General features: G+C 42.2%; 1 protein-coding gene across 8 annotated transcripts in view; it reads right to left on the bottom strand.

Moving 5' to 3' along the window:
* AFF3 (ALF transcription elongation factor 3) overlaps nucleotides 1–22,749 on the bottom strand; it is a 606,392-nt gene that overhangs the window by 98,777 nt on the left and 484,866 nt on the right. For 6 of the 8 annotated variants that reach the window (XM_063617614.1, XM_055243815.2, XM_063617612.1 and 3 more), the window contains one exon: nucleotides 6,252–6,292. In XM_063617614.1, the coding sequence (XP_063473684.1) occupies nucleotides 6,252–6,292 (41 nt within the window). The remainder of the gene's footprint in view (nucleotides 1–6,251; nucleotides 6,293–22,749) is intronic. The other 2 variants (XM_055243808.2, XM_055243809.2) reach the window with 1 other exon arrangement.

Genomic DNA, 22,749 nt, shown 5'->3' with positions numbered 1-22,749 from the left:
GGGTCAGGAAGATGAAGCTGAATCCAACCCCTACCCTGCCAAGTGGGTACCTGCTGCCCTCCCCACCTTGCTATGGGCCATTTCTGATCTGGCTTCTGGACACAGACCATTTCACATTCTTCTACCTACGTGGAGGTGAAACTCCCTTAGTTTTAGGCAATTCCTCATTTACTTAATTTCATTATATACTCCCTAATGGGCAACAAGGAGATTGGATATATGAGATTTATTCGAGAAATGGCAAAACTGAGGGCAGCAAATGTGTAAGCCTTGAGTCCTTTCTCCTCGCAAAGGCAACACTCGTCTGGCTGGTGAAGCCAAGAGCACAGCCACACGGCTGCTTCTCATCCTGGCACCCCCAGCCCCAGCACAGCACCCCACAGAGCATGCTGGACGTGTTCAGTAAATATTTGTGAAATAAATGAATAAATCAATGGCAGTTGTTTGGATTTCAATATAAATGGATCTTGGGCCTGAGATACTGCCAGATGGGCAGACAGGTTACAGTCTGGTGATGCATCTCCAAGGCTATAAAAATGTAGCCGTTGCTGGAGTCGCAGGCTGACATTTCAGAAGATGATTATATGCACAATTTAACCACATGGCTATCTGTGCCCTCCAAGTGCCATCGCTTCAACAACTGTTTTCATGTTGGCTTTTTTGCTCGTTCCTCTCTCTTTTTTTTAAGTCAAGCATAATTTTTTGCAGCCTCTCATATTTCTAGCTGAACGTGATTTATTCATATAAAATTATGTTCCATTTTTATAAAACCCAAGTTACTGCAAATGATGCTTGAGGTTTCACAGAAAACATTAATTCCTGATCTGCTGCTATAAAGCATGCCTGCTCGCTGAGAGCAGCGCTGTCGCTCTGAGACAGATGGAAGCAGTCCAAGGGTATGATTAACTTCTTAGTCCTGGCAATTGCCTAGTGCTCCTCTTGCCCTAGATTTCAAGATTGACCTCCAGCTTCTCTGCAGACGCACAGTTGCTCAGCTTGATAAATCACACAAATCCCTTTTTTGATCAGAGTTATCTACTATTTACTACTCATGAAGGGAAGTTAATCGTATTCAAGGCACTTCATATGCTGCACACATATCCTTCCTTCTTCCTAACAGCACTTTGCATATTTTCCACATTGGCGGTGATGTGGCATCTTTTGCAGTGCAGAGGGTCCACACCAAAGATCCACTTTATGCTGTTTGTCCCTCTTCTTTGTCTCTACTAACCAGCATCAAATACACCGACCCATAAGAAGAAAAAACACATGAGAGGCACACAATAAGCAGTGAATAAGTGAGACGAATTGTGTCCCTTTGCAAACTGAGATTTTCTTGTAATTGGCTTCTTTACTTTGTCAAGAACTTTGCCGGGCCGAGTGCGGTGGCTCACACCTGTAATCCCAGCACTTTGGGAGGCCAAGGCAGGCAGATCACTTGAGCCCAGGAGTTCGAGACCTGCCTGGGCAACATGGTGAAGCCCCCCCGCGGGCCCATGAAAAGTCCAAAGATTAGCCAGGCATGGTGGCTGCCATGGCACTGGGCAGGGCACGGGGAGAACTGAGATGGCTTGAGCCTGGGAGGTCGAGGCTGCAGTGAGCTGTGATCACACCACTGCACTCCAGCCTGGGTGACAGAGTGAGACCCTGTCTCAAAAAACAAACAAACACAACCAGAAAAGAAAAAAGAATTTTGCTATCTCTTCTTGCCCTGTTTGTCTGCTTTTTTCATTTTTGGGGGACATAAATGGGCCTCTGGTAGGCCAGTTGACTCTCAGTGGTATAAAATAGATAAAAAAATTCTACTGTCTGGAGTAGAAAAGAACAGACAATGCACCGCCCACTCTCACACACCCCTTCCTGTCACTGCTGGGCAGGAGGCACAAGCGAGTGGGGCTGAAGCCCAAACTCCCCTTCTGCTTGCCATGGTGATCCAGTTTCAACCTGAAGTACATTTTGCCTATTTGGGGTGAACCATAAATTAAGTCCATTGGTCAGGCAAAACCAAGCAAGGGAAAAGGTTTTTTGGGGATGATCACAGTTGATTTTTAAAATTTACATAATGGAAATATCACAGTTTTAATTTATCAAGATTCTGTATTGATTACAGAAGATTCTCTGAACTTTAAAGCATACAGTCTGAACTGTCAGATATTGGATTTGTGCTGAAATGCCAATTTAGAAAATAAACCAGGAGGCTGGAGAAAAGAAAAGACAAGACTGACTTTCCAAAGATATCTGGACATTCTCTAACCTCCAACAACCCAGAGGGACAAGACTTCTACCCACCCTTAGGAAGGGAAAGGGAAACATACCCCTTTCTTTTTCTTATAACTGGTCTCATCAGGTCAGATCTCAAGGCTTTGAAGTCGGGCTTCCTTATAGGGAAACAGATAACAAAAACTGGCTTCCTACAGTGTAAACTCACGTCCTTCCACCAAACCCAACTCAATAAAATCCTGTTTCATCATTGATTTGTATATCTTGGAACAAAATAGCTCCGGCCTTGTCTAAATGTCCTTGTGTTCACTGGACACTCAAGGTTGAGGGACAGTGGAAGTGAAATGAGCCCACGGATGAGCAAACTTGCAGGACACTGAGGTTCTGAAGGAGGATAAGACCCAGAGTGTGTCACAGACATGCTCCTCCATGAGGAACCGGTGTGCATGGCCAGAGCCAGTGCGGGCTTTTCTGTCCCGTCCCAGAATTCTAGAACTCAGGAAGCACCTTTTGAGGTCTAAAAAGTGCTTCTCTCCCAAGAACAAAGATGAAGGCATGACCTAATCATTATGAAATTTTATATAAAGAGGTGATAACAGGCTGAAAGCAAAAAGTTTAGGAAACCAGGATGGTTTGTGTAAATGAACGTATAATAGGTTAATACCAGGCTCCAAGTAGCCAGAGATATTGGGCCTGGAACCCCACTTTGGGATATTCAGGACCTGGGGAGATCTTTACTCAATTCCTTTCCCACCCTGAGGTTCCTCTGGCAGACAGAACATTAGGCAAGTCATACAGTGGTCTGACTTGAGGCACTCGGGTCATTTTTCTAGAAAATATTGGTTTATTCAAAAGAATAAGTAATGTGAGAGAAAATGACATCTGTCACTTGATAAGTTATTCTCTACTTAAAAACTAGAAAATACGAATGCAATTAATTCAGCAGGTGTTTTAAAATCATTATTTTGAAGAAGGGTTTTAATTTCCATCTTGAAATGGTTATAAATGCTTATCACTTATGGGGATTACATCTGTGGCCCTGAATTAGTAGAGAATATACAATAGAAAAAGAATGGCTGTTATTGAAAAGTCAAAAAACAACAGATGCTGGAGAGCCTGTGGAGAAAAACAAATGCTTGTACACTGTTGGTGGGAGTGTAAATTAGTTCAATCATTGTGGAAGACATTGTGGTGATTCCTCAAAGACCTAGAGGCAGAAATACCATTTGATCCAGCAATCCCATTAATGGGTACATACCCAAATGAATATAAATCATTCTATTACAAAGACATATGCACGTGTATGTTCACTGCAGCACTGTTCACAGTAGCAAAGACATGGAATCAACCCAAATGCCCACTAACGATAGACTGGGTAAAGAAAATATGGTACACATATGCCATGAAATACTATACAGCCATAAAAAGGAACAAGATCATGTCCTTTGCAGAGACATGGATGGAGCCATTATCCTCAGCAAACTAATGCAGGAGCAGAAAAACAAACACCACATGTTCTCACTTGTAAGTGGGAGCTGAATGATGAGACCCATGAGGGGGAAACACACACTGGGGCCTGCCGGTAAGGTGTCAGGGGAGGGAGAACATCAAGGAGAACAGCTAATAGATGCTGGGCTTAATACCTAGGTGATAGGTTGATAGGTGCAGCAAACCACCATTGCACATGTTTAACCATGTAACAAACCTGCATATCCTGCACATGCGCCCCGAACTTAAAATACAAGTTGAAGAAAAAAAAAAAGAAAGAAAGAAAAAAGAAAAAGCACAGAGAAGGTAGCTTTACACAATTGCATTCCTAGAATAGCAGACAAAGTCAACTCGTCACTTTGAAATGACCACTTCTGAATAGAAAAAGTGCTACAGTAAAGTAAGGGAAATGCCCTATTATATTTGAGGATAAAGAAATTTGTAAGAAGAGTGGTGACAATGAAAACCTCTGTTTTTGGGTGGGGAATGGGCTTGACAAGGGATTTTTTGTGAAAATATCAGAAAAAACTTAAAGGAAGGGGCATTGTTCATCATTAAAATCCACACACATTTTCTCTTCAGGACAAAGTCATATATATTTTGGGAAGAAATCTTCAAATGTATCAGTCCTAGTTTCTGATGAATTGTCTTTATATTTGCCACCATGTCTTCAAAATGAATCCTTATTTTCCTAAAATAGGTTTTGATTCATTCTACTAAAGGTCATAATGACATTTTGTATTTATATGTGTAGCTTTACTAAAATATAATTTACATTCCATAAAGTTCACCCATTTAAAGCATACAGTCCAGTGGTCTGGTATACTTACAAGGTTGTACAACCATCACCATAATCTATTTTTTTTTTTTTTTTTGAGACGGACTGTCGCTCTGTCGCCCAGGCTGGAGTGCAGTGGCGCAGTCTCGGCTCACTGCAAGCTCCGCCTCCCGGGTTCACGCCATTCTCCTGCCTCAGCCTCTCCGAGTAGCTGAAGTAGCTGGGACTACAGGCGCCTGCCACTACGCCCGGCTAATTTTTTTGTATTTTTAGTAGAGACGGGGTTTCACTGTGGTCTCGATCTCCTGACCTCGTGATCCGCCCGCCTCGGCCTCCCAAAGTGCTGGGATTACAAGCGTGAGCCACCGCGCCCGGCCTCCATAATCTATTTTTACAACATCATCATCTCCAAAAGAAATCTTGTACTCGTTAACAATGACAAAGTTTTGTAAACGTTGAGGGCTTTCCCTTGCGTCTCAGTGCATTTTGTTGAAGGAATTGCTTACTTAAGAAGAAAAGACAAAGACAGAAAAGAAATATGTATAGGAAAGAAATGACTATGTTATATTCTAAATGTGTTTTGATCTAGACTCTTTCCTCCTCCTACTGACACATTCAGAAGCAGAGCAGTCATCAGCTTTTGTGAAAATCCTAAAAGCAATTCCAGAAGATCATGTGCCAGCCACTCAGGACACACAGGCTTGTGTGGTTGTCATGGGGAAGGTTTTGTAATTGAAATAAAAATACTCATGCTCAGTCTGCCACCACACAGAAAATGCTTTTCACTCATGCACACCAGATAATTCGCCTAAGTGACAGGTTTTACTTTGGAGGAAGCACCGAGCTAAGCTGATTTACACAGTCAATGATGGCTCATTCCATGAAAAAGGAACTGGGAAGGAAGGCAGGGTGGTGAAGGTTAGCTAGACAATGTGGAGGTGCCTGCCAGCCAGCCAGCCAAGGGCACAGCTCCTCCTGCTGCTTCTAATGCTGTGGAGACACACAGGGATTTCATCTTTACCTCCTGACAGTTCCTCAAAACATGCACACACACGTGCGCACACACACACACTCTCTCCAATCTTACTAAGTGAAAAAACAAAAACCAAAACCAATCAAACCAAACCAAGGGTCTGGTATATTCTAGAAAGTGACTTTACATACCCGCATTCAACTATCTGTCTACAGCCTTTCAGACAAAGCAGGATATAAAATACAGCCTGTGTGTGTTTCTTGATGAGGTTTACACATCTCATTCAGTAACACGTGCCAGGAGAAAGAAGCCAAAGCAAGGAGTAAAAAGTCAAGCATGTGGGAATGTGAGTTGTTGGGTTATGTGCATAAAATATTTCAAGAGAGAGAATCCTATCAAAAGATAGATAGCTCCCAGTGAAATGATATGGAAAAAGTCTGAAGAAAACATCTCAAAATAAATGAAGTACTTATTGCTGAAAAATGAGTTTAGATCTCAGCCAATTCCAAAGTTCAGAATTTACCGCACCGTTCAGGACTTTCTCTCTAAGTTTCTTGTCCCTTGTTTCATTGCACAACAAGGGATTCTTCATACTTGCTATGAAATACAACAAGGCGATTTTTGCAGTGATAAACTCCACACATGCATGACAAATCCAAGCATGCAAAATGTTTAACATCCCAGTTCACAGATACTTTAGGGACAAAATCCAATTATGAATTATATGCCACAATAAATAGGGCTCAATGTTTCATAAAGCAATTTATAGTTCATAAAAATGACAAAATGTACCTGTCAGACAGAGCGCGGAGAGCCGTTCTCTGAGCTGCCTGCTGGAAGAAAGAAAGGGCAGAGATGTTTATTTAATATTCTGACTTTTGAATTATGTGCTCAATCAACATTTAAAAAAAAGACCCCTGCATTACGCACATTTTTGCCATGTGGCCAAATTTTAAATGACTAGCAATGTAGTAGAGAGCACTGTTGTAAAATGTGAAATGTGTGTGATGAAATGAACCTTCACGGAGAGTTAACTGAAGCCCGGCAATGCACACCTGCAACTAGGGAGTGAGTTTGGAGGGGGGCAAAGGACTGCACCCAGGTAAGCTTAGACAGGCCTCTGGAAATTGGCAAAGACCAGAGCTACTTCTCTGAAATCACTTTCCCATTGCTTTATTGTCCTTTCCTATAAGAAAACAAAAAGGTCTGTTTTGGTTTCTTTGTAGCTTCTTTCCCAATGAAGGTGTAATTTTTCACTCGGATTTCAGATTGAAAGTTTCCACAGTTGGAATATGGAATGCCACTAGAAATCTCAAGGGATTATTGATTTTTTTTAGGCATAGTTAATGATGTTATGACAACGGTTTTTAAAATTCACATCGAAATGTTAATGGATACAATTATCTGCTGTTGGGATTTGCTTTAAGATAATACAGTGGGAGGGCTGGGCGTGGTGGCTCACGCCTGTAATCCCAGCACTTTGGGAGGCCGAGGCAGGTGGATCACCTGAGGTCAGGAGTTTAAGACCAGCTTGGCCAACATGGTGAAATCCTGTCTGTAATAAAAATACAAAAATTAGCTGGGTGTGGTGGCATGCGCCTGTAGTCCCAGCTACTCAGGAGGCTGAGGCCAGAGAATCGCTTGAAACTGGAAGGCGGAGGTTGCAGTGAACCAAGATCACGCCACACAGCCTGGGCAACAAGAGCAAAACTCCATCTCAAAAATAAATAAATAAATAAAATAAAATAATTAAAAAAATACAGTGGGAGAAGGGCAGAGTGGCTGGGCACATACATAAGACAAGATGGCCTTGGGTTGAGAACTGCTGACGTTAGGTGATGAGCACAGGGCAGATTCTTATATTATTCTGGCTATTTCCCTACATGAAATGAACAAAACTTTCATTTGTATTGAAAATGTATTGATTTGTTTTTTGTTTTTTTCTTCTACTAAAATTAATGTGTGTGTGTGTGTGTGTGTGTATGTGTGTGTGCTGAAATTTCCCATAATAAAAAACTAAAAGAAAAAAATCATAAAAAAGACTCTGTTTTGGCCGGGCATGGTGGCTCACGCCTGTAATCCTAGTGCTTTGGGAGGCCCAGGCAGGTGGATCACCTGAGGTCGGGAGTTTGAGACCAGCCTGACCAACAGGGAGAAACCCCGTCTCTACTAAAAATACAAAATTAGATGGGCATGGTGGTGCATGCCTGTAATCCCAGCTACTTGGGAGGCCAAGGCAGGAGAATTGCTTGAACTTGGGGGGCAGGGGTTGCAGTGAGCTGAGATTGCGCCATTGCACTCCAGCCTGGGCAACAACAGCAAAAGTCTGTCTCAAAAAAAAAAAGGGGGGGGGGGTGGGCTCCATTTCTCCATCAGATTCTCCCAAGTTTTGTACTTGCTTTCCTTTTCTCTGGCTATTCTATTTTTCACCCATTTGCCTTCTATCTCTGGGCCCAATGAGGCCAAGGAGGGCAGATGGCACACGATGCTCTCTGTCTCAGAAGTCATGATTGGGAGGTCAGTAGACCAGGCCTACTCAGCGTACACTGGGAAACAAGGAGTGTGCAATGATCCTCTCCTCTCTGCATGATACTCAGGTCATGTTTACTGTTTTTTGTTTGTTTGTTTCCCGAGACAGAGTATCTCTCTGTCACCCAGGCTGGAGTGTAATGGCATGATCTCAGCTCACTGCAACCTCTGCCTCCCAGGTTCTAGCGATTCTCTTGCCTCAGCCTCCCAAGTAGCTGAGATTACAGGTGTATGCCACCACACCCAGCTAATTTTTGTATTTTTAATAGAGACAGGGTCTCACCATGTTGGCCAAGCTGGTCTCGAACTCTTGACCTCAAATGATCCACCTGCCTCTGCCCCTCAAAGTGTTGGAATTACAGGCATGAGCCACCATGCCTGGCCTATGTTCACTGTTGACCAGGGACCTCACAATACTTCTCATGCTGATCCCCCATCACATTTAGATATCAGGAAAAATAGAATCTTCAGGTTAGAAAAAAATGACACCTCAGAACCATTTTCCCTGTTATGGAAATAAAATACACCCTTGGTGACAGTTCCACATCTTGGGATAAAAATAAAAGTAGAAGCAGTCATCATCCCAGAAAAGCTCCTTCCTAAGGTAGGAGCTGGATGACCTTGGTACACTTTTAGAATAACATAGACATGAAAGATTAAGGCAGGGCAGTGTCAGGAAGGTGCAGGGACAGGCAGCCGCTCCTCAAATGGTGCCTGGAACTGTGAGCAGGTGTCAGTACGTATCTGCTGAGTAAATGTTAGAGGAATAAATCAGTCAGGGAAGCCTTCCCGCTGAAATCTGAGCATAATTCATAATTTTAAAGACAAGGAGGGATGTGGTCAGGAGAGAGGAGGCATTGGTAGTACTGGGCTAGACAGCATAGCAGGGGCCTGTCCCAGCCTCTGGCAGCAGCTCTCAACTGGGGCACCCATGACTCCCAAACCCTGGGTGTCTGGAATTGATGAGGGTGTTTCTGTGCATTACATTCATGAGGGGGATCAATAATGGCAGTTAGTGTCTGGGGCCAGGGATACCAAAGCCCTTCAAAGAGCAGGAAGGTCCCTTGTACAATGAAGAATTGTCCCCTTAAAATGACAAAGGGTGCCTGCAGAGAAACACTGTGGCAGAGTAGGAATGAAAGGAGAGCAGAAAGAAGGGCCGTAGGGAACATGAGCTCCAGGGCCTGGCAAAGATAAGAGGAACTGAGACAACTTCCGTAAGCAGTGCAACAACACTGAATTAGGAAAACCATCCAGTCTGTTGAGCCGCGGTTGGAGAATCCGACATTCTGGGACAGGTTTCATCATTCATTTGCTATGGACCTTGCGTCTGGCCTTCAACCTCCGGCTTAGTTTCCAAACCACCCTTTCCTTCTCTGAATAGGGTGCTGAAAGAGACAGTCAGTCTGTGTCCAGGCTACTATGGATAATCCAAGGGGTTACTGTCCCCTCCTCATTCCCTAGATTCTGAATGAAGACCCCATGTCCTGGTATTCCACTGTCATAGGATTACCTCAACAGATAAAAGAATACAGATCTACCGATCTTCTTGATAAGGAGAGCTGAGGGAGCAGCGAGAGGCAGGGGAAGAGGACCGGAGCCTGAGGAGCCCACGCAGATACCTCCAGGGATGCGTGCTTCCCTCTCCCCTCAGTCCTTCTCCTGTGCTCTTCCAAGGAGCCAGCCAAGAGCATGCTGATAAAACACACCCAGCAGGCAACAGGTGGCATCACTGCTGGCAGGTTTGTCTCCTGGAGAGTTTCCCTCTCACTCAGCAAGATGGCTTTCGCTTTAGGCCGCAATACTTGAAATGAACTTAACTCCCTACTCCTGACTGTTTGGCTGAATATACAAGAAGTATTTTTGAACTGCCCCAAAGAAAGGTGGAATGTATTATTAGTATTGTCTCTTAACATCATCTCAGCAGGAGCAATCAAAGACTGGCTCTTCCTGGAATAACAGAAATCGTAAGAGGTGTGACTAAAAGTTCAATAGAAACCTTCAACATAGCATCTGAATTTCCCCTTAGCCATGGAAATAGACCAAGGCTGTCAATATTTTAAAAGGCTATTGACTCTTTTTCTCTCCCGCCTCCAAACAATTCCTGCTGACTTCTGTGATACGGAAACAGTGCTTGTTGATGTGCAGCTTGTCAGAAAATGATTTAAAAAGCGAAAGGAAAACAAACAAACAAAAAGCAAGAAACACTGCTGTCTGGCCACCACTAGAGTGCCTAGGAATTGAGGCATCCCAGGTGGTGGCACCTGTTGGCAACGCCACAGGACTGATGTTAGCCCCGTCTTCTAATACAAGCTGAGTTGGAAGCTTAGAGCAAAGGCTGCTTTCCTTTAGCAGACTGGTGTAATGCTGGGAACAAAAGGTCCTTCTGGGCTGAGAGACAGGGCACCCTACCAGGCACTAAGCAGTGTTCTCCAGTGATTCTTCACTCTTCCAATCTGTCACATGATGTATGCTACCACACATGTAACACCGTGGCACTTAGCACCATCAATTGCCTGCAGTGCTTTTTTTTTTTTTTTTTGAGATGTTGTTTTGCTCTTGTTGCCCAGGCTGGAGTGCAGTGATGCGATCTCAGCTCACTGCAACCTCCGCCTCCCTGGTTGAAGCGATTCTCCTGCCTCAACCTCCTGAGTAGCTGGGATTACAGGCATGCGCCACCACACCCAGCTAGTTTTTTTGTATTTAGTAGAGACGGGGTTTCACCGTGTTAGTCAGGCTGGTCTCGAATTCCTGACCTCAAGTGATCTGCCTGCCTCAGCCTCCCAAAGTGCTGGGGTTACAGGTGTGCGCCACTGTGCCCGGCCTGCTCTGCTATTTTTTAATGACTAATTTTCATTGTGCTATTTAATTTGCAGTTATTCTACATCAATAAAAATTTTACAAAAACTCATCATCTATTATGAAAGAAGAGGAGTATATGTTAGATGTTTTCAATAATTTGAGGAAAAAACCCTTCATGGCATGATATTAATTGTATGTCATATACCAAAGCAAAGACCATCAAGATGTTTTTACTGACTATTCTCTTTAAAAAAACCTTCAGCTTTTGCACACTATTTTATTTTACTATTGGAAAATAATAAAACGAATAAATATTGGAATTAAATGGCAAAGAAAAAATTAGGTGACTCATGATTGAAACTTGAAAAAGTATTCATAGTAAACTAGATGAGTTGCCCAATTTCATTCCTTCAAGAGTTATACATTATAGCAACTATATTTTTCTCTTCCTAAATCTCACATCATCTCTTCCTTGCAACTTGCCCTTATTCAGTTCTCAGCAAAACAGGTTGAGAGGGTTAAGAGAACACGTCACTGATCATTCCTGAGTTCATTATTCATTACGAATGATTGTAAGCTCCAGTCTATGAGACAAAACATGTTCTTTTTTTTTTTTGCCAGAAATTGCCATTTTCAGGTTCTCCTCAAGAGATGACATATTTTCTCTGTCTTTATTATAGCAAGCTTGTTGTTTGAGAACACAATCAGTAGATATTCAGGTTTCAATGTATGCTAAATGAATTACAAGTCACATTTTGTTATTGAAGGGAAATCAAAGAGGAAATTAAATGCCCTTATTGTAATTGGGTCAAGCACTGAACAAGTTCATGGATCCTGGAGTGGGGAGGAAAATAAAAGGAGAGGCTGAAATTCAGAGGGCTCTCAGAATGATCTCATTTCTTACTTGATAGAAACAGAACTTACGCCTGGACAGGTTTGTAATTCAGTCTGAAGTACCTACTATGTGCAAGCACTGGACTTGGCTTAGGTGACAGTCACAACAGACAAAGCCCTTGCCATATTGTGCTTAGTGTCTAGAGGTGGGGCAGACATGAAAAGCTACACACACACACACACACACACACACACAGACACACACACACACAGCAGTCTACATTCCAAGGGGCATGGCTGAAGAGGACAGGGTGCTCTGAAACCAACTAATGAAGGAAACCTTGTTTGGAATGAGTGTCAAGGAAGGCTTACTAAGTAAGAAATAACAAAGCTGAGGCTTAAAGGATAAAGAAAAATGATCAGATCAGAGAAATGGGGGTAGGTGGCGAGGTGGGTGCTTTAGGCAGGGAAGCTCTAGTTTGGGAGCAAAGGCCAGGAGCTGGCCTAGATCCTGGCTCAGCTGAAGAACTACAAGATGTCACTCTGCTGCAGTTCAGCAAGTGGTAGGGACAGCAGCAGAGCAAGATGAGGCCAATCCCAAGAGTTTTAGACATCAAGTGAAGTATTTTAGGTATTAACCACAGGACAATAGAAAGTCATCGAAGGGTTTACATTAGGGGAAGCTGGGTGAAGCATGCATGGGGCTTGCTTATATGTTTGCAACTTCCTGTGAATCTATATATAATTTAAAAAAATAGTAGGGAGTGAGGCGTAAGATTTTTCAAACATCTTGCTGGCTTCTGCATGATGAATGGAATTGGGTAGGAAGGGACAAAATTTGAGGCTACTGCAGTGATGTGGGCAAAACAGCATGGTAGCAGTGAAAAGAGAGAGAGCTTGTATTACATTGTGAAGGTCTGATTGAGGGAACAGGTGACTGATTGGATGTGGCAGGCCAGGGAGAGGCATCAGGTGTGAGGTCCAGGTTTCTGGCTTGGGCACCTGGTAAGGATGGAGATTCACTTGTTAAGTGGATTAAACTGGGGGCATAAGAGCAGGGGGCAAAGGTAGAATTGAGTGTTGGGTGTGTGAAGTTAAAGTTGCTTACAAGATGTTTCAGCAGAGACTCTGAGTAGCTAGCTGGATACATGAGACTGAAGTTATTAAATGCCAATTACGTAAGAAACATCAATAACAGTCATAAGGCCGGGCGCAGTGGCTCACGCCTGTAATCCCAGCACTTTGGGAGGCCGAGATGGGTGGATCACGAGGTCAGGAGATAAAGACCATCCTGGCTAACACGGTGAAACCCTGTCTCTACTAAAAATACAAAAATTTAGCCGGGCACGGTGGCAGGCGCCTGTAGTCCCAGCTACTTCGGAGGCTGAGGCAGGAGAATGGTGTGAACCCGGGAGGCGGGGCATGCAGTGAGCCGAGGTCGCGCCACTGCACTCCAGCCTGGGCGACAGAGCGAGACTCCGTCTCAAAAAAAAAAAAAAAAAAAAAAAAAAAAATAACAGTCATAAAAATGGATTGAGGTTTCTGGATCTACATTTTGCTACTGTTCTAAGAGAAAAAGATTTAGGTTTCAACTGGTTGGGATATATCTTTGTGTTTTCATTATGGATGTCAGTAACCTCCATTTTTGCTATCAACAGTATCAGATTTATTCTGCTGACAATAAAGGAGGTATCTCTGCACAGGGATTTTAATCAGCTTGTTGCACCTGTGATAGGACATTGTATCCATATTCAAATACTTCAATAAATGCCCTTGTAGCTAATCTTAGTTTGTGTTTTGCTGTTATTGAAGCACACTGTAAAATTTAGACCCAATCACATATTTTTATAGAAGTTCTATTTCTAAAGCCTTACTTTTTTGCTGTTCTTTTTCAAGTTGAGACTTGTACTTATTAATTTATTTCACGGTTTAATTTCCTTCCACATCTATAAGCAATTTTATGTTTCATTATCTTAACTTCTATGCCATTGTTTTTCACTTTAGTCCTAGCTAATGGGTCTCTTAGCTTTTTATGTTGTGGGCTTCCATTTAGTATTTTTCAACCCGTTTAGTAATATCTGCAAGACAAAGGAAAAATTCTTAACTCCTCTCTATTTTTTTCTCAGCAATAATGAGTCTTTTGCATTTTCGGATTCCTAGAAATAAATGCTGCCTAGGAAGCATTTTGTTCAGTCAACTTTGACCTCATCCCATTCTCTATAGGGGTCAGGCAGAGTCAGGGATGATAATATAATTTATCATCCAAATAAGAACAAATTTGAGAGTGAAACGGGATGCTAACCAGACTGGAGTCAGAGACAAAACGAGAAAATCTGGCTGTTCTGGGCACATGGGGCTGTACAGTCGCTCTAATAAGGACTGCTCTGTGCAAATATGACTTGCTGCTTATAAACCCTGTTAAATAAGATCATGATAAGAAGGCAGACCTCAGGGCCTGAGGAGCATGCCAATAATGAAAGCACAGAGCTGAACGGGGTCAGCAGAGGACGAATCCTTCCAATTCCTAATGTTGAGTCCAACCGATGCTTGTGTGATTTTCTGGCTCTCTGTCTATCGGCTCCTCCCTCTGTTCACTGCAGACACTCTGAGGTCTAGCTCACTCTTTATGTTAAGTGTTAACTCTTTTGTAAAAATTCTCAGGCTCCTCTCCATGCACTCCTAGTCTGTAACATGAGGTAGCCCTGGATTCTAGTCATTTTTGGGGAGTATGCCGTCTGCCTCACGACAATTTTAGTTTTGGCTTCCCAAGTTCCTTACAAGAACACTGACGGCAGATATCGTAGCTCATTTTCCCTCCACCTAAAAGAACTCTGTCTCAACCCATAACACTCACAAGATGTGAGCAGGTAACCCCGGGGATGACAAATACCACTATTTGCCACGATCTCCAATCTAAGAGGTTTGTGGAAATACATTTTTTCATATCTGTGTATTATTTCCCTTTGCTTTATTTAAATGCTTGGACACATTTTCCTCTTTGAAAAATATTTGACTATCTTCTGCTTCCCCACATTGCTTAGGTTTGTTTATGCCTACTAGAAATTTGATAGACAATAACAAACATTTATTGAGCACCTACTATATCCTGAGAAAAATGCTGTTAGGGTTGACCATACCAGATGAAGTTTGCACAGGCAACATTATCTCATGAGGTGGATCCTATTATCAACAGAGTGATCTGGGGGCCTTACGTGAGGCCAGATTGTCAGGGAAGGCTCTAATTTGGCAAGTCAAATCTGAGAGGACTGAGAGAGGCATACTCATTTTTGTTGAGCATTTCTAGGACATTTCACTCCCTAGAGATACACCCGCATGTGACATCCACTTCCTGGTTCTCCCTGCTCCAAAGCACGTGGCTCTTCTAGGCTCTGGAGGCCTTTGCCATCACAAATGAAAATGTAGGCAGCTGCTATCAGTCAGGAGCAAGAAGAGAAAGGTGTGAGGACAACGTGAGAGGGTGCCACAGGGACTGTCCCTGTCCAGGTTAAGGCTCTATGGAGGGCACAGATGATACATGGCACCCTGCAGGGCAGGACATTCTGAACACCACGAAAGCAACATTATGGGTGAGAGGGGCCCTGAAGGATGCCTGGAGGAGGGCTGTGGGATACGTGGCTGGTGTGGGGGTGGTAAGAGGTCACTCTGAAGTGGGAGGATGATGGCAAGAAGACCATGACCATGTGTGAGGTTATTAGTGTTCGCCATGATGTGGGGTGGGTGATATCTAACCCTAAGCCAGATTCTCGGGGCAACTCAGTCTCAGCCTCCTGAGTAGCTGGGATTACAGGTGCCTGCTACCATGCCTGGCTAATTTTTGTAGTTGTTTTTTAGTAGAGACGGGGTTTCACCACGTTGGCCAGGCTTGTTTTCATAATTTTATACTAATGTTTATTTATATTCATAGAAAATATTTTATATTAATCTACTTTAATATTTTTGTCCAGTGCATTTAAGATATTGAAACAGAGGTCCAGGAAGATTAGCTTGCCTGTGGTCTCAGAGCCAGTAAAGGAACCAGGCCAGTGAGGGCTCCACAGAGCAGCCCCATTCTGCCTTGGCCTCACCATGGACTCCTGTGGCTGGAGGTTGAAAGCAAAGGGGACTAGGTGAATTCTGAATTGTGGCAGTTTCAGTGAGAAGAGGACTGCTGGGACACTGGGTGGATGCTAACAGACACTGGGGGAAACCTTTATCTGGGGATGCCAGTGAAGGGGAATGATAGGAGTCACCTCTTAGACAAGTGTTGGCAAAGGAGATGGGAGGATTTCAGGTTTCTGAGACTAATTTCTCTTCTCAAGAGGGTTATATCCTTATTGTTGATCTTGGCCCTTGTCAAAATCTTCTGGGGAAGAATTCTTTTTACCTCCAGGGCTCACCATGACAGAACTATGTAAAGGAAGTAGCTGTCTGGGTTAGGTCTGGGTAGGAGCAAACATCGCTGAAGATTCACCTGGCAGAGCGGGCAAACCTACTGGTGCTGTTGGATGCTGGTGGAAGATCCAAGCTCAGCTGCCTGTTCTCAGAATCAGGTGGCTGAAACATGGTTTCTGGGACTGAGTTTTGGCAAGGCAATTGTGCCTTCCAGATGTGCACACACGCATACATGTGTCTGTCTAGCTACAATTTCAAAGTGACAGCAAACAAACAAGAGTAGCCATCGGACCCAATGCTGGCTGAGCTGCTAGGAGATACAACGCAGGTAGTATATGCATTTAAACTCCTGGTTCTTAGGAATGGAAGTTTAAATGTGGAGTGCAGATGGTGATGCTGGTCAAAGTGAGGAAGTGATTTACCTTCTGGACAGCTGCCTTGGCTTCCAGATCTCACTAGAATGGGCAGGTCTTTTCTAGAGGTCTGTGACATACAATTTTAGGGGAAAAAATAGAAAGTAAATCATCAGTAATAAGTGCTAAGTTCTAAAAGTGCCAGTTGACTTGTCTTTCCAGATAGTTGCAGCCTTGGTGGGATTTAATGCAGAAGAGATGACATGTCAGAGTGACTGGACTATGAGGCGATCGTATGCACATGATGAAGCTTTGCATAAAGGTGATACTGATGTAGCTCCTCATCACAGCCTAGACTATTTAGGTTCTGCTTGGGCAATGGTTCAAGTTTCCTAGCACAAAAAGACCTGTGTGCGCGGAAACCGCTGCTTTGTGGTCCAATCCCTCCACCAGATGAAAGCACTAAGTACTGCAGGTTCCATCATGACTCTGTGGCCTGCTCCTCTGGGCTTGGGTCATTCACATGTTCCTGGAACTCATCTCACAGGGCAATTTCAATGCAGGCCAGACCTTGAGCAAGGCCAAGATGGAGATGTCCATTAATGGCTTTCATCTTTGGCTCTGCAGGTGGATACTGGGATTAGTCATTTCCTATTTTGTTGAGTTTGCCAAATACATTTTGGACCTTTAAAAAGTCCTTATGCTATCGCAATATGATGCTTTGGTAGAGTCCTGTCCACTTTCCACTGGCCTTGGCAGGTAGTTGAGTATTATGAAAGCAACTAGCGCCTAAATTGTGAAATACAAATGTTCCTTTGTTTTTGTAGAAAGACCAGATGAAAATAACACAAAATGTTTTGGTATTTTTGTTAAAAATGCAATCTGGGCTTGAAGAACTTAAATCTAAGTCTGGCTTTATATTTCATTTAAACCTTTTTTACTCAGGCAAAATAGCAATATTTGAAGGCAAAAACAGGTTTGTAATGATTAGGAAAGATTCTCCTAATTGCACTTTGCAAACCAATTATACAAGAGAAAGCTGAACCAGTTCTGAGTGTGTTATTATTGTTATTAGGATTTTCACCTCTCAAGTGAACAGTGCTTTACGATTTATATGTAAAAGTGCTTTTGCATGTAATGTATAATAATCACACAGTCTTCTTTGAAATACCTTCAACTTTAAGAACAAATCCAGGTTGAAAGAAGAGGTACTCAGAGAAAATAATGTGAATCAGATCTCTCCAGAGAATCAGATCTCTCTACTGGAATCCTTGCGTGCAGGGTTTTCTAGCGTGCAGATGACCATGTCTGGGGGCCTAACATTCTAGCCATTATCTGGTCTGCTTCTTAAAGATGGTCTTGTTTTAATTAACACAACCTTTTGGCTGCAAATCTGGTGGGGATGGAATTGGGAAGTGCCAAGGGACCCTGAATGATCACACATGATTTTTCTCCATGTAGGAACAACAGGCTAAGAGAGTCTCCTGAGAAAAGCTGGGCTTGTGAGATAACCAGCCCTACCTGGAGAAGCTTTGGAAAAAGAAAAACAAAAACTCAACTTTACAACTGTATATCTGGACCAAACACCTGAGTAACTGTCGGCAAATCCTTTACTATATGACACTGCCCATTCCTGGATATGAGGGATAGCGTATACTCCAAGGAACAACATCTCTTGCAGGGTTTCACTTCCTAAAAAGCTACTGAAGAAAAAAACCATTGAAGTCATGGGACAAAGGGCTATTCCTCTGAGTTAAATAGGAATGTCCCCTGGAGGGAGAATTCCACTTCTTCTGCCAACCAGCAGCCCTGCTGGCAGCTGTGTTTGAGAAAAGCGTGCCTATCAACTAATGATGCCTAGCCCCTCTCCTGGCCTGAATGGAGAGTCTGTGTTGGTGGTATTGATATCCACCATTAACAAAAACTTGGCTTACTTTCAAAAATGTAGATCCTTTTATGAATTCTTCAACATAACAAAGGCAATGGTTTCCCATTTGTGTGTTAATTGTATGTTTGCCCAAATTTGATGGATCATGTTTTGGTTTTTATATAATTTTCTCATTTTCCAGATTCCATTTAGGGTCCTCAGGCTGAAATTAGGCATATCCCATGGCCCAGGCTGGTTGGACACAACTAAATCTACATAAATCTCCATTGAGTCTCCAAGGAGATTCGATGAGAAAATATTTTAGGAAACAGGGTTGTGAGTCTCTGTGCTCAGTGATATTTAAGTTGGCTGACCATTTCAATTTTGGAAATTATAGTCCATTAACATGAAAAAAAGGCAATTACATGTTTGTATATTTCTACCTATGCTTGTGCTTTTTGCAAATGTTTATAAAGAGTGGCATGATAAAATAAAATAATTTTGTGTTTGCTTCTGGTGACAGTAAAATTTTATTTATAAAATACAATTACTGGCCAGCTCGGTGGCTCATGCCTGTAATGCTAACACTTTGGAAGGCCAAGGCAAGTGGATCACCTGAGGTCAGGAGTTTGAGACCATCCTGGCCAACGCGGTGAAACCCCATCTCTACTAAAAATGCAAAAAATAGCTGGGCATGGTGGCTCACACTTGTAGTCCCAACTACTCAGGAGGCTGAGGCAGGAGAATCGCTTGAACCTGGGAGGCAGAGGTTGCAGTGAGCCAAGATCGCGCCACTGAAATTCAACCTGGCAACAGAACAAGACTCTGTCTCAAAAAAAAAAAAAAAAAAAAAAAAAAAGCAATTACTTAACTAAAAGCTTTAGGATGGTTAAACAAACAAACCAACTCTTCTGCTGAACATCTGAGTTTCACTGATTATGACGGGAGGTTCAAATATATGATTACTTCATATACGGATGTGAAAAAGGTCTGATAGGCAGTTTTCAATTAGAGTTATTGTTCTGTTTCCATATTAATAGAAACCAATTAGTTATTATGAACAGATTGGGTATTTAGCTCAGGTACAACATAAAATGCAAGACTAAAAAGAAAAACAAACAGAGTATTCTTTTTTCTATGCTGCTATGAGGTTTAATATATTTAATATATACTTTCTGTATTGTCCATTGGGGCAAGGGATTCCCTGGCATTGAAAATTTACTTAAAATATCTGTGGTTAAGTTATCATAATGAATATTACTAATGTGTAATTCATTAAGACCAACAAGCCAGCATCTTACATGATATTTGGTACTTAGTAGGTATTTGAGACTATGCTCAGTTTTTTTGTGAAAACTGTCTAGCTCTTGTTTGCCTACAAATAACACTGACAATACAGTTCATTTCTAATGTAGAAGAAACTTGACTTTGGAGCCTTGCCCCTCAAACCTGGTCCTGATTATTGCTTCAACTCCTGTTTATATAATTCTACACAATTTTGGCAGGATTCAAGAGCACATACCAGGGTGTTGGCTTTTATGAATCTCCTGGGATGTGAATGTCACGCTGACTGGATGAACCCTGGCCACAAATCCCAGACAAGCACAATGACTCTATTTATTCAGACTTGGCTGCCTGAATGCAGATTGACTCTGTGGGTAATAAATTTTCACAGGCCAAAGCTTCAGGATCAACCAAGCTGATCCTGAGAAGAAAAATGCACCTAAGGAAGTAGAGTTGGGCTGCAAAAACCTCCTATGTTTTTACTCCATGTCTGCATATCATTCAGCTAATTCATTTAGTTACTGATTGACATGTGCTGTCAATGCTTTCAGACATTTCAAAAGCTCTGCTTTGTGTTATGCAATTGTCATATTAAAAAGAAACAAGGGAAAAAATGAAGAGCTTCCATTACAATTGGCAATCTGCTTTTAACAGTACACCCAAAACTGATGTGAGTCATCCAGTAATCTCTATGGTAAAGAGCACAGAATTGAGATGGGAATGTTTCTTGTGCTGCTCCATAGGCAACCAAAGGCAACAGTGATAAGAACTGCAATTTTGTGCTCAGAGCAACATCACCTACAATCTTGATATCTTGATGAAGTGAGGCTTTAGATTATTTCTAAGAGACACGATTATTACTCTATGCATTATAAATAAGAAAATAATTGGCTCTTTAATTTGCAGATTTATGTTAATGATCTAGATATCTATTAAATTAATTGCATGCTCTCCAAATATTGATTGGGGATTAAAAGGCAACTTTTCATTGTGTAAGAAGTAAATTATGCCAATGGGGAAATTACCCTCTACAGATTAGATCCAGTGATTGTTGCCTGTAAAATTAAAATAGTCAGTTAAAGTGGATAAACTATGCTCATTTAAAGAGAAAAATGTGGCTACAAAGTTAAAATAAAAAGACTGCCCAATATGTTTGGATAACGTAATTACTGGAAGCTGCAGGCGTGTACATAGCCATTCAATTTAGATCCCTGGTCCCTTCCTTTCCCTAAGCTATGTATTTGTCATCTCCGAAACACCTGTCTGCAGTTGACGCTATCTCGGCTGCTCCTTGCTGAAAGTCTTAATCATGTGTCCCTCTCCTCATGCCTTAGCTATAGTAATGCCATCTACATATTTGCTTGAGTCCAACCTCCCAAGCTTACCCTGACTTGAGAGGCAGAGCTCATCTTTTTGCCAAATGGGAGGACATGCAATATAATTAATCACTCCCTTCCTAATCTATTAAATTTTTTTATACTTAGTGTCTTAAGTCTTCTAATTACTTCACATTATTTCATAAAAACATTGGTCTTTGGAATGGTTAAAACCATCAGTTACATAAAGGAGATCAAACAAATTACTCCAGGTATCACATACCTTTCATTTACTCAGATAAATAAGAAAACTGATTCTCAGATCTTTTGTGCTATTTCCAGTTGGAACCTCATCCAGTGTGAAAATCATAGGTGCAACCATAAGGCTATGCTTCCATTTCATTTATGTTTGTAAACTTTCTAAGGAAACCTGGTCACAACCCCAGCACTAGAGGCTACAGCCAAAATTTGGTTATTCTTGAAAGGGAAGGCTGTGGAGAAACTCAGTCTCTTGGTTTTGAAGGCTTCTGTTTGAGATAACTTATGAAAACTCGTAGCTTCAATATAGCTTGATGTAAGCATCTTTAAGAAGGGGCTATAGACATTTCCATGGAGATTGGATAAATGCTTTTTTTCTCAAATAGGTTATTTGTGTATTAATCTATAGCCAATTTAAGATATTGGGCCTTATATTTTTGTCATCTCTGTCAATACTTTTAATGTTTGGAAAGAACTCATTTGAAAAATCACAGAGTTCAGGAAAAGGAACAAAGTCAGAGCAAAGGTCACGTTTGATACTGTACAATGGACAGTGGGAAATACTCTCAATTGAAGGCATCACTATGCATTTATCTATGCATTCATTCAACAAATATTTAGCAGTTCTGCTGTGCCAGACACAGTCCCTGCCCTCAGGAAACTTTCAGTTTAGCTGGTGTAGACAGATGTTAGAAAAAGTAAACATAAGATATAACTAAAATTATGATGAGATTTAGGTAAAAAGATGAAGGATACTGTGAGAAGGACTAACTGGGAGTCGATTCGATAAGAGGGAGGCCTCCCTGAGGAAGTGAAAGTTATGCCGCACCTCCAACATGAGTAGGTGTTAGCAAGGCAAAAATGAGGGAGTAGAAGCCTATGGAGGCCCTAAGGCAGCTGAGCTCAGCTTTCTGCAGGAGCTGGGAGAAGGGCTGGGCCGCAAATGAGCTCAGTGTGAAGATGAGACGTGGACAAAGCCAGATAGTGCAAGGTAGTGTTGGCTATGTTGAGGGCTCCGAATTTGATCCCAGGTGGGATGGGAAACCTATTTAAGATTTTAGACCAAGGAATTACTTGATCTGATTTTTAAAAGATCACCGTGGGGAGGCTGTATTACAGAGGGCAGGAAACAGAAATACAATAGTTTATACCAGACTGGTTTTGACTAGCTGGGAATGGAAAGAGGTAGATGGACCAATATTTCATTTTGGAGGCTGAGTTTATAGGACTTAGAGATGAAGTGACTATCTGAGTGAGGAACAGGGAATCATCAAGGATGAGTCCGAAGTTTCTAGGCTGGAACAGCTGGGCATCTGGCAGGGCTAGTTTTGGAAATGGGAACAATAACAAGAGGAACATGTTTGTGTGTCTGGGTAGCGCGATGGCAAAGGCCAGAAGTCCAGTTGGGCACAGACTGAATTTGAAATGTCCGTGAGACATCCAAGTGGAAAAGTAAAGTAGGTTTGTGGTTCAGAAGAGAGTTCTGAGCTGAGGATATAACTTTAGAAATTGTCAGTATATAAAAATTGAAGGTCATAGGAATGGATGAGATCACCCAGAGAGCAGACATGGAGAAGAAAAGTCAGGAATAAACACGGAAAGTTTCCAACATTGGGCAGAAAATCAGAGTCAGCAAAAGAGCCTGAGAAGAGAAG

The sequence above is a fragment of the Symphalangus syndactylus genome, chromosome 14 (genome assembly GCF_028878055.3).
Source record: "Symphalangus syndactylus isolate Jambi chromosome 14, NHGRI_mSymSyn1-v2.1_pri, whole genome shotgun sequence".
Classification (NCBI taxonomy): Eukaryota; Metazoa; Chordata; class Mammalia; order Primates; family Hylobatidae; genus Symphalangus; species Symphalangus syndactylus.
This window is presented reverse-complemented; position numbering and strand designations above follow the sequence as displayed.